This window comes from Pogona vitticeps, chromosome 12 (assembly GCF_051106095.1).
Source record: "Pogona vitticeps strain Pit_001003342236 chromosome 12, PviZW2.1, whole genome shotgun sequence".
Taxonomy (NCBI): Eukaryota; Metazoa; Chordata; class Lepidosauria; order Squamata; family Agamidae; genus Pogona; species Pogona vitticeps.
Genome location: NC_135794.1, coordinates 3,114,014 through 3,128,948, shown reverse-complemented (window position 1 = coordinate 3,128,948; position 14,935 = coordinate 3,114,014). Strand labels below are relative to the sequence as shown.

Below are 14,935 nucleotides of genomic sequence, written 5' to 3'. Positions count from 1 at the left end.
CGGACGACTCACAGCCGACTTCCTCGTCGGCCGCGCGTGGGGATGGAAACCGGAAGTGGATGTGGTGGCAGACGTTTGGCCCCCTTGCCTCTATGAAGCACAGGGAAACCCCCCGGGAGGAAAGCATTCTGTGCAAATCCTCCCAGCAATCGTTCTCGATTTGGGAGCTGGCCCTGCTGTTTAATGCAAAAGTATTTGAGGGCTGGCTGGTCTCAAGACGAGCCATCAAGAGCCGTCGGCCTTGCAAAAGACCCGCTCCTCTCACAGCGGATCTGGATTCTCTCCCACCCATCCCAGGCTTTCTCACAGATCCCAAGAGAGGCTGCCTCACTATGGCAGGACAGGCTCTTGCCACCCTGGCCAAGGATGATGGAGTTTGCAATCATCCAACCCATCTGGACGAGGACACGTTCATAGCTGGGTCCTTCCAGCTATTTTTTTTTTGGGGCGGGGAGACGCTCCCCTCTCTCCGTGAAGCGCTGAACACGGGCCATGCTGGCTACAGCTTCGGGGAGCCAGGGTCCAAAACATCTGGGAAGGACCAGTTTTAAAACACACACACACACACACACACACACACACACACACACTGGGCTTCCAGATGTTGCGAGACTCCAAAGCCCAGAAGCCCTGGGCGAGTCAGTCCTGGAACGGCAGCCCATCAACCCCTCGGCCGGCCCAAGATTGAGAGGCCAGGGGCCGGACGACCTAAGAAGGGTCTCCTCCATTCTAGCCAGCTGGACACGCTCCTTCCTGCAGAGGCGCTGCCGCCGCTTCAAAAATCCTCTCTGATTCAAAATCCTCTCCTAGAGAGGAGAATTTCCTTCCTATTTAAAATCCCCTCCCTCCTAATATTCCACCAAAAAAGAAAGAAAAAAATTAAGAAAGAAAATACAACGCCGAGTGGCGCGGTTTCAAAGCTCGTCTGCATCCCTTCCTCCGGGCCCGCCACTCCTTGGGGGGCGTGGCCTGCCGCCGCCGCCGCCGCCGGTCGGAGAGGCGGAGGCTGGCAGCGCCGGCTGGGCTCAGTGCGGCAGCGCCGGGAGGTCCGGTCGCTCGGAGGCAGCATGGAAGTGATCGGCCCGGTGGAGATCCGGGTGGCCGCCGCCCCGGAGACCGAGGGAGAAGGGAGGGGGGACCCCGAGGAAGAGGAGGGAGAGGAGGAGGAGGAGGAAGACGAGGAGGAAGGCTGCCGCCGCAGGCACTGCCGCCGCGGGCGTCTGAGCCTGAGCCCGGCTCCGTTGGGCAGCGGCAGCTGCAGCGAAGACGATGCCGGCCGCGGCTACGGAGGAGAAGGAGGAGGAGGAAAGGACGGGGGCAAATCCAGGTACCCGAAGGGAAAAGGAGGGCCTCCTGCAGCTGACAGCAAACACCCCCCCCCGGCTTGGACGGTAGCTCTCCTGCCGCCGCCGCCGCCGCCCCATCTCCCCAGTCCTCCGGCGGCAGAGCTGCTCCTCGGGCTTCCCCGAGAGGAAGCCTCGAGAAGAATCGGGCCCCTGTGAGCAAGTCCGGCTTCTCTCGCGCTGGGGCCGAATAACGGGTCCACGCCTGTCCTTCCTCTTTGCCCGACGCGCGGGGGGTTCGATCTCTGTGCCCCCCGTTTACTCGGGAGTAAGGGGTCCTTACCCCCGGCGTTCAGTGGGGCGGACTTCTTGGCGGGGAGCCAGGGCGAAAGGGAGGTGGCCCGTCGGGGGCAACCCTGGAGGGGGGGGGATTCCCACTTTTCAGCCCGGAGGGGAGAGGGTGCCGGCTGGGGTCGAGCTGGAGATGGAGCGAGGCGGGGGTCCGGGTGGGGGGGTCTTCACGGGGGCGGCTTGGCTTTCTCCTACCCATTTGGGGGGGGGGTTCCTTCTCTCTTCCCCTCCCGGCTGTCTGTTCTGCTCGTGTGTATTTTAAAGAGTCGCGGGGGGGGAGGATGATGTTCAGGGGAAGTGAAACGTGCTTTCGAAAGCCGCGATCCTAAATCCCCAGCCTTGTTTTTGATGCTCTGTGAAAACAGGCGAGGAAGGGAGGGGTGCATTGTTCAGGTGGGGACCTGGGGGATCGAACCCGGGGGCCCCGAGTCATCCCATGAGCAGCAGAAGGCTGAAACAGATCCCACCTGTTCAACTTAGTCTCTCTAAAGCCATCCAAAGAGCCCCACGCCAAGACCTGATGGTTGAGAGAGGTGTGTGGTTTTTTTTGGGGGGGGGGGAATACAGGTGGCTCTTAAATCTGCAGTTCTCAGATTCCCGGACTGCACTTCGGAGCAGCTTCATAGGAAGGTGGAGAGCAAACCCTCCATCTCGGATGCCTTGTGTGGACCTGAACGGGGTCTACTCTAGGACAAGGGAGAGCAGACCACTTGAGTCCCTTGCGTCCAAGTCTCTTGGCAGATGGGAAGGAAGGAGGTGGTTCTCGTGGACCGAGGAGGCCACGAATTCCTCTCTCCATCTCTGGGACCCAAACTAAGGGCTTCGGGTTGAGATGAATCGGGTGGCTGGCTTTTCCTTTTTTGTGACCACTTTTGATCAGGTGAAATAACCACAGGCACGCGGGTGGGTGATTAAAAACAGCAGTCCTGAACATGGTGCACACTTGGTAAGAGGTGCTGCCGGTCAGTGTGGTATAAAGGTTGGCGGGATCAAGAGGGATCCTTTATCTCGAAAGTCCCCTAGCGTGAGGTGGGCCTGGGCCAGACCCCCCCCCCCCGCAAGAGGGGAAGCACTTATTGGAGGAAAAGTGAGATTAAAATGTTACTGATAATGACAGGGATTTCGGTAACTCCGGCTTGGCTTCAAAGACTAAATCTCCTCGTTGTGATTGCCACCAACCTTCCCCTTCTAAAAATCTGGTGGCATGGGACAGGGAGCTGAGTTCGGATTTCGCACCTGTCGGAAAGAAGATGGAGCAGGCTGGGTCTTTCTCAGGCCTCGCAGGGCAGAACTGGAGGCCCCAAGGGGTGGGAAATTGCAGAGAAACTGGATTTGCACCCGTATCGTAAGAACAATGACTGTAGGATAGTAGAGTGAATTGTTTTAAGACATGACAAAGGAAGGTTTCAATTTGCTGGAGACCCTTAAGCAGAGGATGGGTGAGTGCCTCCATTAGCTAACTATTCTAGTTACAAAGATGGGAAAGTAACTTTTGGACGACAGCTGCCAGAACACCTTAGACCTAGCTAGTAAGGTGTGTTTTTTTGAGGGGGGGGGTCAGGACCTGAAGTCCAAAATAGTAATGTTAAAAAATTCCAAGTCATATGGATTTGTGTTTTGGGCTATAATGGTTCAAACTCTCTTTAATGCCTTTTTATTTTTATACAGTAATAAACTCCAATGCCTACAGAAAATGCTGGTTCCTCCTTTTGCAGGGAAGGCAAAATAAATGGGATGTTAAATGCATCTAGCAGTTATGCTGGTTAAAAAAATGAATTAATGGCAAGTGCAGGGGGTGGAGATGAGAAGGAATTTTTCTGATCTACAGTGCAAATAAAAAATCACCTTCCAACCATTATTGTTAATTCTCAGCTGATTGGTCCAGAGCATACAAAAGTGCCTTTTTGGACTACAACACCCAGAATCCTCTAGCCCTCATGGCTATTCCACTCCTGATGCTGAAGGGTCCCCCCCCCCCCCACAGCTCCAGATTTCTAACCTATTTGCTGCAGATGCGCTTGGTGGGTCTTCCAGCCAAGCCCTAAGTTCAATGGGTCGGGAAAGTCTTCGGTACCCTTTGCCACTGAGGATAATCCCAGGTTGGTCCTACCATTGGGGAAAGCGAGACTGTTGTCTCGCACGTCAGCGCCTGGCAGGCTCTGTATTCCCGCTGGCGAGGAAATGCTGGGATATGTAGTTGAAAGAACTAACTTTTCCCAGCTTGGCTTCCTCCATCCCCTTCTTCCAGATCCCCTTTGGACAGATCTGAACAGCCGAATCAGGGGAACCCCTAAATCCACTCAGGCAAAACCCAAAGGAAAAAAAAAAAAAAAACATGTTTTTTTAAAAAAAGACAAAAACCTTAAAGACCTGCCTGTCTCCTGTAGGAATGCTTACAGCAGAACTGAACGCCAAACATCGGTGGTACATTAATTACTGCACGTGAGATGTAACCATAAGCCAATGGAGGTTTTGAATGTTTCACTTGTGGAATCTGTATGTTATTCCGTTATGCCAGAAGACGTGGACTTGGTCCACGAAAGCTCACATTAGAATATAATAGCTAGTCTTTAAGATGCCATGAGGTTTTTGTCTTTTAAAGTTGTTAGTATAATTATTTTTCCTCCCCTCCCCTTTGGATGTTGCCTGATGACGCTTGCACAGACTAACACGGCGACCTCTTCTAAATCTACGCCTAAATCCGTGGTTGCTGCTCCTTTCCCTTCTCACTGCCAGCCAGGAAAAAGTGGTTTGCCTACATGGCCTGCTGGCATCATCACCCTCGGTACCCCTCCGGTCCATGGCTTGGCTGGGGGGGGGGGGGGGAGACCCTCCCCTTCTGCGGCAGCTGAGATTCTTCTTCTTCTTCTTCTTCTTCTTCTTCTTCTTCTTCTTCTTCTTCTTCTTCTTCTTCTTCTTCTTCTTCTTCTTCTTCTTCTTCTTCTTCTTCTTCTTCTTCTTCTCCTCCCTTTCTCTCTCCAGCAGGAGAGGCTGCTTCTTATTAGACCATGGCCGGCCCCAGTGGTGGTGTGCGTGGCTCTCCCTCCCTCTTGGCCCTGCCAAGGGGAGTAGACCACCCCCTTTCAGCCCACGCAGGCGCCGCCTGATGCCAAGAGCTGCCAGATGCGACAGGAAACTTGGTGCAACGGGGAGCGGATGTTGCACCACCTCTTCGCTCCCTCCCTCCCTCCCGGCCCCATCCATTGGGATGATGCTCTGCAGTGGTTTCCGAGGCCGAGGCTTTCCCGGAGGGTGGGAGGGGATGGAGGGGAAGCATTGCCTGCTGATCTGGCAGTCCTGTGCAGGAGGGGGGAGACTCGGCGGGATCAGCCCAGCCGAGCATCCGTAATCTGATGCCAGGGAGGGTCGGAGGGCAGTGGCATCGGGAAGATGAGCCACAGGAGGCGACCTGCCTTGCCTTCCTTCTAAATCCATCCGGTTTTGCTCAGGGAGCGCCTGTTCCCTACGTGGTTCAGGGTGGAAGCAGCAGCAGCAGCAGCTGAAGCACCATCTTCTTAACTTGGATCAACCCAGCCAGCTTGAAACCAAAGCTGGTAGAGGGACTACGATACCCAAAATGCCCTAGCTGGGGAGGGGGGCGAATGTTCCCCCTGCTCCGACAGACTGTGCTAAATAGGACACAGGCGGGCACTGAACACGTTCTGTTTTGCAAGAAGGCAAAGTGAGAAACTTCCATAGATGAAGCCAAAGGGGTCCATCCGGCATCCAGTTTTTCCCAGGGTTCAACCAGATGCTCCTGGTAAGAACCTGAAACGGGACATGAACACATCCATTCTCTATACAACAGTTCTCCCCCCCCCACCCCAATCACTGATGCTCAGAGATATATTTCCACTTACCAAAAGTCTTTGCAAGATTCTTTCTTTCTTTCTTTCTTTCTTTCTTTCTGTCTGTCTGTCTGTCTGTCTGTCTGTCTGTCTGTCTTTAGCAAGATCATATTGTAACAGGTAAAAAGTATATATTGATAGAACAAGTTGCATGTGTCATGTCATTGCTGTGTCAAGGCAATCCAGATCAGGACCGATAATCTTAAGTATGCTTCTTTTGTGTAGTAAAGGAAAAACGTTATAACTTGAAACCCGGTTGCCTTCCCCTCTCCTCCTTTCACTAGTGATTGTGCAAAACCATGTCTTATAAACCCTCTTCAAATCATGGTTTACGGGGCAAACCTGCTTATATCCTTAGATACAGTTTCACACCCCAAAAACACACCTTCCTTCCTTTCTTTTTTTTCCCCCAGTGGGGGCGAATATGAGGACTGTGGCCCCCAGTGGAAACCTCCAGACCACGACGTGATCATGAAACTAGTGGCTCAGATCGAGTATTACTTCTCGGATGAAAACCTCGAAAAGGATGCCTTTCTCCTCAAACATGTCCGGAGAAACAAGATGGGATACGTCAGTGTTAAGCTGCTGACCTCCTTCAAGAAGGTGAGCCGGAAAGTGTCATTTGATAACAGCCGAGGGGGATAACCGTTTCGGCTTGGGTGTCTTGCTTTTTCCTGCTGATTTTAGGATGATTTAGAAAACTCTGCATGGGGAACTCAAATCTGATGGGCTTGTCCAGAGTAAAAAGTCCACATTCTGTGTGTCTTGAAAAGTGAAATGTAACATTTGCCGTTTAAACTAAGTCAGTGGTCCTAGTATTAGCTAAACATTATTTGCAAGATGTCCGGGCCTCTTTGCAATTCAAGAGCTGGCTGGATCGCTCAGGGAGTTAGGGAGCCAGAGGTTTGGGAGTTCGATTCCCCCACTGTGTGCCTTCTGGGAGTAAAGCCAGCCTGGGTAGCTTTGGGCCAGCTGCACCGTCCCAGGGCTCCCCCTCGAAGAAAGGAATGGGCAGCCACATTTGAGTACTCCCTATCTAGAAAACCCTGATCTGACTTGATGGCATCTGATGATTATTATTTCAATTTAAAGCCAAACCGGATGGCATCCTTCCAATCCTGGAGCCAGCTTTTTCTCCTCTTATCATCTACCCCTGTCCTTCTGCAGTCCTGTACAGACCCTCATTTTCCCCCCCTCCAGAGCGCTAAGAAACTGATGCAGGCTTTCACTGCTATGGAGGGCTGAAAATTCTGGAATGAGTAAGCCGAGGTCGGACTCTGATGAGCCATAGGATCCCTTAAGAGTTCTGCAGTTCTAAGATGATGATGTTGATGATCAAGTCTCCTCCCTTGATCCCTTTCACTCAGAAATGGAAAGGCTCTAATAAAACCAATACAAAAAAACTAAAAAAGTCAAAGCAAAGTGTGTGGGGGGGTATAGAACTACTCTTTGGGTCAATTGCAGTTTAATTATGCAGGCTACACATTGCGGCCACCACTCTTCCCAGCAAGGTGGGGACACAACCTCAGCAGGACAGAAAGTGGAGTCAACCTCAAACCAGCTACATACCTGAAAACTTCAGGATACAAACTCTGGTTGTGTGCAGAGGCTTGACTGCAGTACTGCAGTTTTAACCCCTGTGCCATGAGGCTCCTTGTACGATAATATCATAAGCTCGAGAAAATGACTGTTTTTTTCCCCCATTGGATTAACCATGCAGACAAGATTAGCATTGTAGGAACAATCCTGGTCCAATCTGTCTCTCCCTTTCAGTCTCTGAAGAGGTTGATTTGACTCTTAGCTTACTAGGGCACTTACGGCAGATCTCATGTGTGAGTGAGTGTTGCAGTGTACACCCCACTGCGAATAGGCTCCTGCCATCTTCCTACCACAGTATTCTGGATTTTTTTAAATATGCTGCCTTTTATTACAGGTGAAGCATTTGACCCGTGATTGGAGAACCACCGCTTATGCCCTGAAGTATTCCGATGTTCTAGAGCTGAACGAAGACCACAGAAAAGTTCGGCGCAACACACCCGTTCCCGTATTCCCTAGCGAAAATCTCCCCAGTAAGATGTTGCTGGTTTACGACATCTGCCTAATGTCTGACCTCCATCCTCCGGAGGAAGGGCAAGAGAACGGCTGCGTTCAAGAGAAGGTGATGGAGCATCTTCTTAAAGCTTTCGTCCAGTTTGGCGCCATTTCCTCAGTCCGCGTCCTCAAGCCGGGCCGGGACCTTCCGCCAGATATCAAGAGGTTCAGTAGCCGGTACGCCCAAGTGGGCACCAAAGAATGCGTGATCGTAGAGTTTGAAGAGGTGGACGCAGCTATAAGAGCTCACGAGTCCATGTGCCTGGTGGACCACGAACATGCCATGAAAGTGGTCCTCATGGGGATGAAGCCGCCGAAGAAGAAAGTTCTGAAAGACAAGAACCGAGATGAAGATCCCAGCAAGGGTCTCGGCAAGACACGGTCCATGAACAAAAGAGTGGAAGAACTCCAGTATGTTGGCGATGAATCTTCCGCCAACAGCTCCTCCGAGCCAGAGAGCAGCCCGGAGTCCCCCATGTCGGGGCGCAGGAGCGGCGCTTCCAACAAGCTGAGTCCCCCCACCTACCCAAGCCATCATCTCAGCCCCAACATGTCTCCGAGGTCAAGCCCTTGGAGCAGCCCTTCCTCCCTACGGAAAGCCTCCAGGATGTCCCCACTGGCTGAAGACGGCAGGTTGAACCTGAGCACCAGCCCCGAAATGTCCAGGAGATGTGCAGATTATTCGTCGGACAGTAGCACCACCCCTTCTAGTAGCCCCTGGGTTCAGAGACGCCGGCAGGCTCAAATACAAGAGAAGAGTCCAGTGGGCAGCCCCATACAGAGCCCCAAAATGCAGGGTGCCGTTGGACTACCTGTTGGGGTGCTGCGTTTGCCCAGAGGGCCAGACGGCACCAAAGGGTTCCATAATAATCGTGAAAGGAATAAAGCTCTCCAAGAATGAACAGCTGTGGGTTTTGCTCCTTCCGTGCATTATTCCAGCACACAATACCTTCAAGGACTTGAGATCAAAACAGTATTCTCTCTTTTTTTAAGCATTTGTATCCATGTGGCTTTGCATGTTTGTATCCCTCCCTTCTTTCTATATTTTCATTGTTTTTCAAAGCTCCTTCCTCAACGTGGGTGCGTTTTAACTTTTTTTTAAAAAGCCAGGTATAACCAAACATTCTGTGGGAAAAAAAACTGATTTTATTCTGCAACGCTTCATGTACTTCATCAAGACAATCATAGCAGTTGTATCATTTGGCTGAGTGGCCCGAGTCCCTTCTCTTTTGTAATGTTTTGTAAGGGACGCGTGAGCACCCAATATTTTTGCTAGCTATATTTCGTGATATTAGAAAGACATTTCCTAGTCTACCATATGACCTAAATATGTCTTTTGGGTAGTATGAATAAATAACACCGATGTTTAAAAATGATCTCCTGGGTTTGTTGGACTAAAAATTGGGCCAGTTAAAAAATTCAAGATTGTAGACTAGATTATTATCAAACCTGGGTTTGTTTGGTGAACCTCAGACAATGTCTCAACAGAGTAGAGCACAGCTTTGGATCCTTGAGATGCTAAGGAACTACAGCGCCCATGATTCTTTGATCATTGGCCATGTTGTCTGGGAATGGACACCCCAAAACATCTGGAGGGCCACCGGTTTCCTACCTCTGGTCCGTAGGAGGGGTAAATATCTCCTGAAGTGAAATTTAAGACATGTTCAATGGGTTCTACCCTATTAGCAAGAACTTTGCAGGAAACTGTGAACACGGGAATAAGAATTAGTAAGTAAGGATTGTGAAAACTAGAGTTTAGTTTGTTAGATTTGAGGTGGGACGGTCTACCTTCTGGATAACTTGATGTCACCACCGGGCATACCTAAAGCAGGGTGTATATCCTCACACCTGTGTTGCTGTACCACATGAGGAAAAGCAGGAATGGTGATGGGGGCCCATCAACAAAGTTGCTCAAGAACCCTTGATAAGCTTCTAAAGAATCCAAGGAATTATTCGCAAAGATACAGCTGGGGGGGAGCCTTGGCATCAGTTACAGTGAGATGCATACGGAGGGGGAAACACTGCCATCCATTCCACAATTTGGGGGGGGGGGGTGGACGACAGCATGTTAAAGATAAGAGACACCTCCTACAGTCTGCTGGCATCTTTTTAAAGTTCTGAGACAAGCACAGACTTTTGAACATGAGGAGCTCTGGAGGGGTCGTTTGGATGTTTTTAATCAGTCTGGCAGGCCTTCCATGTTTCCAGGGTGTGTTCGTAAACCTTTCACAGCCAGTCTTTTGCCTTTGTTAGGCTAATGGATGGTCCTTAGAGAGGAAAAAAGCATTTGTGTCATTCTGTTGGGTCTAGGAATACTACTGGATTTTTCCTCCCTTTATGTGTCATGTCATTGCTGTGTCAAGGCAATCCAGATCAATGAGAACCGGGAACTTGCTGAGTATTCTCAAGTTCTCAGCCATGCTCATGACTGGCTCTCCTATTGTGTCAGCAGAGGGCGAAACTGTACATTGCTGTTGACCCATCACTGGAGCTAAAATCACTAGGGAAGGTTGTGTTGAGCCAATCAGAAAACAAAGCAAGCTGATTTGCAAACTACAGGGGGTGAGAAAAGCTCTGGCTGTGATAAGCAGACCCTTCAGGAGTGTAGCCGTTTTCTCAATCTTTGTAACTTACAAATTGACCCCAATTTATATTATTTCTTTTTTTAAAAATTGTGGGGTTTTTTTTTTTTTGGCAATTTTGGCTTGGGTTCAGCCCATTATAGCTTGCAAGTCCGGGCATCACAGGGCACCAGTTTGTGATTGGCACAAGGAGTTGGCCAATCAACTTCAAGCAGAAGCCATTGTGAGATCACCGAAAACATCTATGAAGCTAAAGGTCCCCCACACACAAACACACACTCAAAAGAAACCCAACCCCAACTCACATCCGGGGCCAGCTGGGAGGCTGAAGCTACTACAACATGGCTTTTCCCTACAGGTAAGCATTTCAGCTCTGGCTTCTGGATCGGTCCCAGGCTAGCATGGCCAAGGGACTGCGATGATGGGTGTTGTAGTCCAGCAATATCTGGAGAGCCACAGGTCTTCCAATACGATTCTTTGGGCAATAGGTCTAAATAGACCTAATACAAGCCACCAAAACACAGTCAGGCGGGGGGGGGGGGGGGTTAACCCTTTCGCTCCCTGTGCTGTTTCCCAGAATTTTATCCTCTCCGTCTGATCTTATTCGCTCTGTTAGGAAAATGTTAAGACCCCATTCTAGGGAAAAAAGAAAGGAAGAGGGGAAATTCGGGGGGGGGAGAACAGGAGAAGAATTAACAGGTCAAAGAGCTTTAGGATTCTGCTTTTGTGTTTTAAAGGAGACATGGTACCACCTCTGGGGGGGGTCAACCTGAAACAGGTATGGTCAGTTTTGGCATTGAGAAGTGGCCCCTCCACCTTGAGCTTTTCTGGCCTCCACCTCTCACAAATTCAATGGGTTTTTCCTTCGGATTGGTCATTGGGGTGGCGAACAAGCTCTACCCCACCCCGTCTGGTTATGCATGTTTTATGTTTGTTTTCAGAGCCTCTCTGCCTCCTTACGCCATCTCCCCAGAATACGGCATTAATAGACCTGTCTGCCTCTATGTCCCTAGCCCGGTAAGTATGGCCACCTCCTTGTGGTTGATCCCCTTGGATCTGACGTCGCTCTAAAGCTAGACGACTATGCAATCCGCTATGCTGAGCTTCCTGAAAGTTTCAGCTTGCCATCTGTCCGCTTTCTAGGTAGCCAGTAGAGATGGGCGTGAACCACTGAACCGGTTTGTTTTTTGGCTAATCAGGTCTCCAGTGCTCCCCAGACTTGCCTCCTCTGGCAGGTGCCCACTCAAAGGCAGCACCTGGGGGAGGCGGGGCAGGGAAGCCAGGGATCTTGCCTCTGAGTGGGTGCCCGCCAGAGGAGGAAGGGCGGGGAATCCAGGGAGTTTGCCTCTAAGTGGGTGCCTGCCAGAGGAGGCGGGGCAGGGAAGAATGTTGCTATAAAAGAATGTTCCTATCGTTTGTTACATTATTTTTGTAACCCAGCTTCAAGATGTTACTCAAAAATTAGCCATGAGCAACTCTGTTACTCGTAACTCTTTCCATCTAAAATGGACCTAAGACAGGCAGGCCATCTTGAGATTTAGGATGAGCAAACGTACTACAAATGCCCCATTTTTGCTCCTTCGTCAGCCTCCCAAATCAAGTGTGTCAAAATTTATTTCTCTTTTCTATCCCTGAAGATTGTGGATTACAATGGATTCATGCGAGAATATATTAAATACCGAGGAGCCAAGATTATTGATCTCAGCCAGGTGACAGGTAAAACCGTTTGGGAGGGGGTGGTAAGGTTGAAGCTCATCAGCTGCTTGAATATCCTCATCATCACCCTGTGGAGGGGAGGGAAGAAATCATGGATGATGTAGAGAAAGTGTATTACAAGAAATACCCAAACCCGCTGAATGTGGTCCAAGGAAGCAGAGCGATGGGTAGGTTTCCCAAGCCAGGAACATCCCATGATGCCCTCTGAACTCAAGGCTGGAAGCTGAGGCTAGTGGGTGGGGCCTCGTGATGTCATAGAGGCAGGGCAGCCCACGGTCACAAAAGGAGGCAAGCCCCTTACGCAGGGAATCGCCTTTGTGCAGAGCTCCTGGGCTTCATGCCGAGACGTCTGCCTGGGATGCCCAGCGGGAGGGGACGGAGAGGACTGACCCGCCTTCAGGGCCTGTGGCAATGGCCGCGCTGCCTTGACACGAGAAGGTGCGAAAGCAACAGAAACCTTGACCCAAGAGCTGGCGCTGACCGCCTCGCGGCTTCGCTCTGCCGCTCACCCTTTGGACTATGAAGAGATCCCTCCTCTGTAGCCCTTGAGAATTTAGGGCAGCCTGTTTTAGCCCAGAAGCCGCCAAGCTCTGCAGACTGATGATGCTGGGAGATGTAGTCTAACCCATTTGAAGGACACCCAGGTTTGGAGGACTAGAATCAGTGTGGAGTCAGAAGGGGCTTATAAGGCCCGAGGGTCCAACCTCCTGATCAAGGCAGGGATTCAGATCAAAGCAAGACCTAGACGGCATGCTTGTTAAAAAAAAACAAACCCTCACGTGTATAATAAATCTATTAATCTGAAAGCTGCCACACTATGACCGTCCCATTTGTTTTTCAGAAGGGGAAGAGCATCCATGTCAGTCTGTTGCCATCAAAACAGCACGGAGTCTGGTGGCATCTTAAGAATGACTAGCTTTACTGTGCCTTAACGTTTGTGGACTAGAGCCTTCGCCCAGACTGGGGTCCACGAGACCACATGCTCAGCAAAAAGGGCTTTGCTTTCTAGATCCCACAAGACTCTGTGGTTCCACCCTAAATTCTGGGGGTGGGGGTGGGGGTGACCTTCTCCACCCGCATCATTCCACGTTCAAATAAAAATGTGTTATGGAGATCAGAGGGCAGTCACGTCAGCTGATTCACAAATATCCTTTCGCAGACATTTGTACTGTGTTAACTCTTACTTTCGTCCAGGCCCCAAGGCCATGCAGGAGGAGAAGTGGATCAATTACGTTAATGTGATCAACTTCATCAAGCCTTGGAGGGCAGCCGGGAAACCTTTCGGTCAGTGTCTTCATGTGCCTTTTGACATTTAATTGACATTTTTTTCAGCGAGAGTTCAGCTGGGGTTTCAAAAGACTTTTTCAGATGTGCCTTTGTTTTAAAATTTTTAGCTATTCTAACCCGGGAACATGTTTAATCTTACTATCCTGTCATCGTGTTTTCAGCTGCATTTGGGTTTTTCAAAAATAATTTGGGGAGCCGTCCCTGGGTCTCCGCACGGTAAGAAAGACAGGACAAGACGTGGGGGGGGCAGAACTGTAGGAGCTAAAGGGTTTGTTTAGCTTCAAGGGGCACAAAAAATAGAAGAAGCTGCCTGGTACGAAGACAGAACCTTGGCCCGTGTAGTCCAATATTGCCAACTCTTGAAGGCCAGCAGTGCGTTCCTTCCCAGCCTACCTGGAGATCCCTACTATTCTTGGATATTATTTTCTTTCTGGCCATCTGTTTGGGACCTTGTTGCTTACGAGTCGCAATAAACTCTCTCTGGTCTCCCGCAGTGTGTGACCGACTCTGGTTGTGGACCAGCTAAAGGAGGAAAACAGAAAGAAAGAAAAAAAGAGAGGAGGAGGAAAACAAGGACAGCCCGTGAGATCTTGGTACTTTAATTAAACTTGACCGCACCCAGGAAAGGACACGTCAACTGTCGCTTCTCTGCTTTTTTTTTTTTTTTTTTTTGGCAAAAACTAGGGCCCTGCTGGGGGGAAAAGAAATGGCTCCTTCTCAGCCAAGGGATGGCAAAGCTGAGGGTTAAAAACCAGCCAGGCTCCCCATTCAGCAAAGAGTAAACATGTCCTTGCTTTTTTTCTCCAGTGTTTTGCAATGTGGCTGTAGAAATGACTCATGAAGTCAGGCTTGGGGACCTGCAGAAATCTTGCCGGTCCTCATCATCTCTCACAGGTCATTGTCTACAAACACACACACACACCCCATTTAAGGACCTCTGACCAAAGGGGATCCACCACCTGCTCCACGGATGAACAGATCTTGTACTTAGGAAGTTCCCACTACCGCCAGGTACAAATCAGCTTCCCTGCAGTTTCACCTATTAGTAGACGGTGGGGAGGTCCACCTGGTTTTGCCCCTATGTACAGTGGTGCCTCGCTTAACGAGTGCACCGTATAGCGATGTTTCCGTATAGCGATCCCTTTTTCGGGATCGCTATATGGAAACATACCCGATCTTCGCAATGGGGAAAACCCGCATTGCGAAGATCGGGTATTGCGGCGGCCATTTTGGAGCCGCCGAACAGCTGATCGGCGGTTCCAAAATGGCCGCCGGAAGCCCGGAAATGGCTGCCGGCAGCCGTTTTCGCGCTCTGCCCTTGCTTAGCGAAGGCGCGAAAATGGCTGCCAGCACCTGGAATCCTCGCTGAATGGGTAAGTAACGAAGGTATTGGAACGCATTAAACGAAGTTTAATGCGTTCCAATACCTTTCCCCTACCCATTTAGCGATGATTCCGTATAGCGAGGGTTAATCCGGAACGGATTAACCTCGCTATACGGGGCACCACTGTATTTGTTACTTAATATATTTTATTTAAAATATTTTTACCCCAACTTCCTCCTTAAAAAAGGACCAAGGGAAGCTTCACTGAAGTCCTCTTGCTTGTATACCCTTTTTGGTTCTCTCTCGGCTGGTCCCTTGTGGCTCTGGAGGAGAAAAAAGCTTCTAAGTTCCTTGACGGTCTGCTTTTTCCCTTCCTCTTCCCTTCACCTGGATTGCTCTCCTCTTCTGACAGGAGGCTCACGGCTTCCACCCGGTGCTTTTTAAGTGTGTATT

General features: G+C 50.3%; 1 protein-coding gene and 2 long non-coding RNA genes across 4 annotated transcripts; 2 read left to right on the top strand and 1 right to left on the bottom strand.

Moving 5' to 3' along the window:
- Positions 1-925: 925 nt before the first annotated feature.
- Positions 926-8,946, top strand: LARP6 (La ribonucleoprotein 6, translational regulator). Of its 2 annotated transcripts, none has more exons than XM_072981653.2 (3): positions 926-1,327; positions 5,896-6,085; positions 7,416-8,946. In XM_072981653.2, the coding sequence occupies exons 1-3, from the start codon at positions 1,068-1,070 to the stop codon at positions 8,472-8,474; spliced, it is 1,509 nt and encodes a 502-aa protein (XP_072837754.2). In that variant the 5' UTR covers positions 926-1,067; the 3' UTR covers positions 8,475-8,946. The 2 variants fall into 2 exon arrangements, with proteins under 2 accessions (XP_072837754.2, XP_072837755.2); XM_072981654.2 differs by lacking the exon at positions 926-1,327 and adding an exon at positions 5,263-5,394.
- A 1,212-nt stretch (positions 8,947-10,158) lies between these two features.
- On the top strand, positions 10,159-13,894 carry LOC144584647 (uncharacterized). The gene is made up of 5 exons (XR_013539030.1): positions 10,159-10,513; positions 11,097-11,172; positions 11,793-11,871; positions 13,066-13,155; positions 13,653-13,894. It is a non-coding gene; the product is annotated as an uncharacterized LOC144584647 (long non-coding RNA).
- On the bottom strand, positions 11,753-13,668 carry LOC144584649 (uncharacterized). The gene is made up of 2 exons (XR_013539032.1): positions 13,552-13,668; positions 11,753-11,939 (listed from the first exon to the last, which is right to left on the bottom strand). It is a non-coding gene; the product is annotated as an uncharacterized LOC144584649 (long non-coding RNA).
- Positions 13,895-14,935: the final 1,041 nt, after the last annotated feature.

What these genes read in the sequence shown, in the direction of transcription:
- LARP6 (XM_072981653.2), top strand. Translation starts at nt 1,068, where the DNA reads ATGGAAGTGATCGGCCCGGTGGAGATCCGGGTGGCCGCCGCCCCGGAG. An exon ending in AAGGACGGGGGCAAATCCAG is followed by an intron (nt 1,328 to 5,895) that starts GTACCCGAAGGG and finishes TTTTTCCCCCAG; the next exon opens with TGGGGGCGAATATGAGGACT. An exon ending in TGCTGACCTCCTTCAAGAAG is followed by an intron (nt 6,086 to 7,415) that starts GTGAGCCGGAAA and finishes CTTTTATTACAG; the next exon opens with GTGAAGCATTTGACCCGTGA.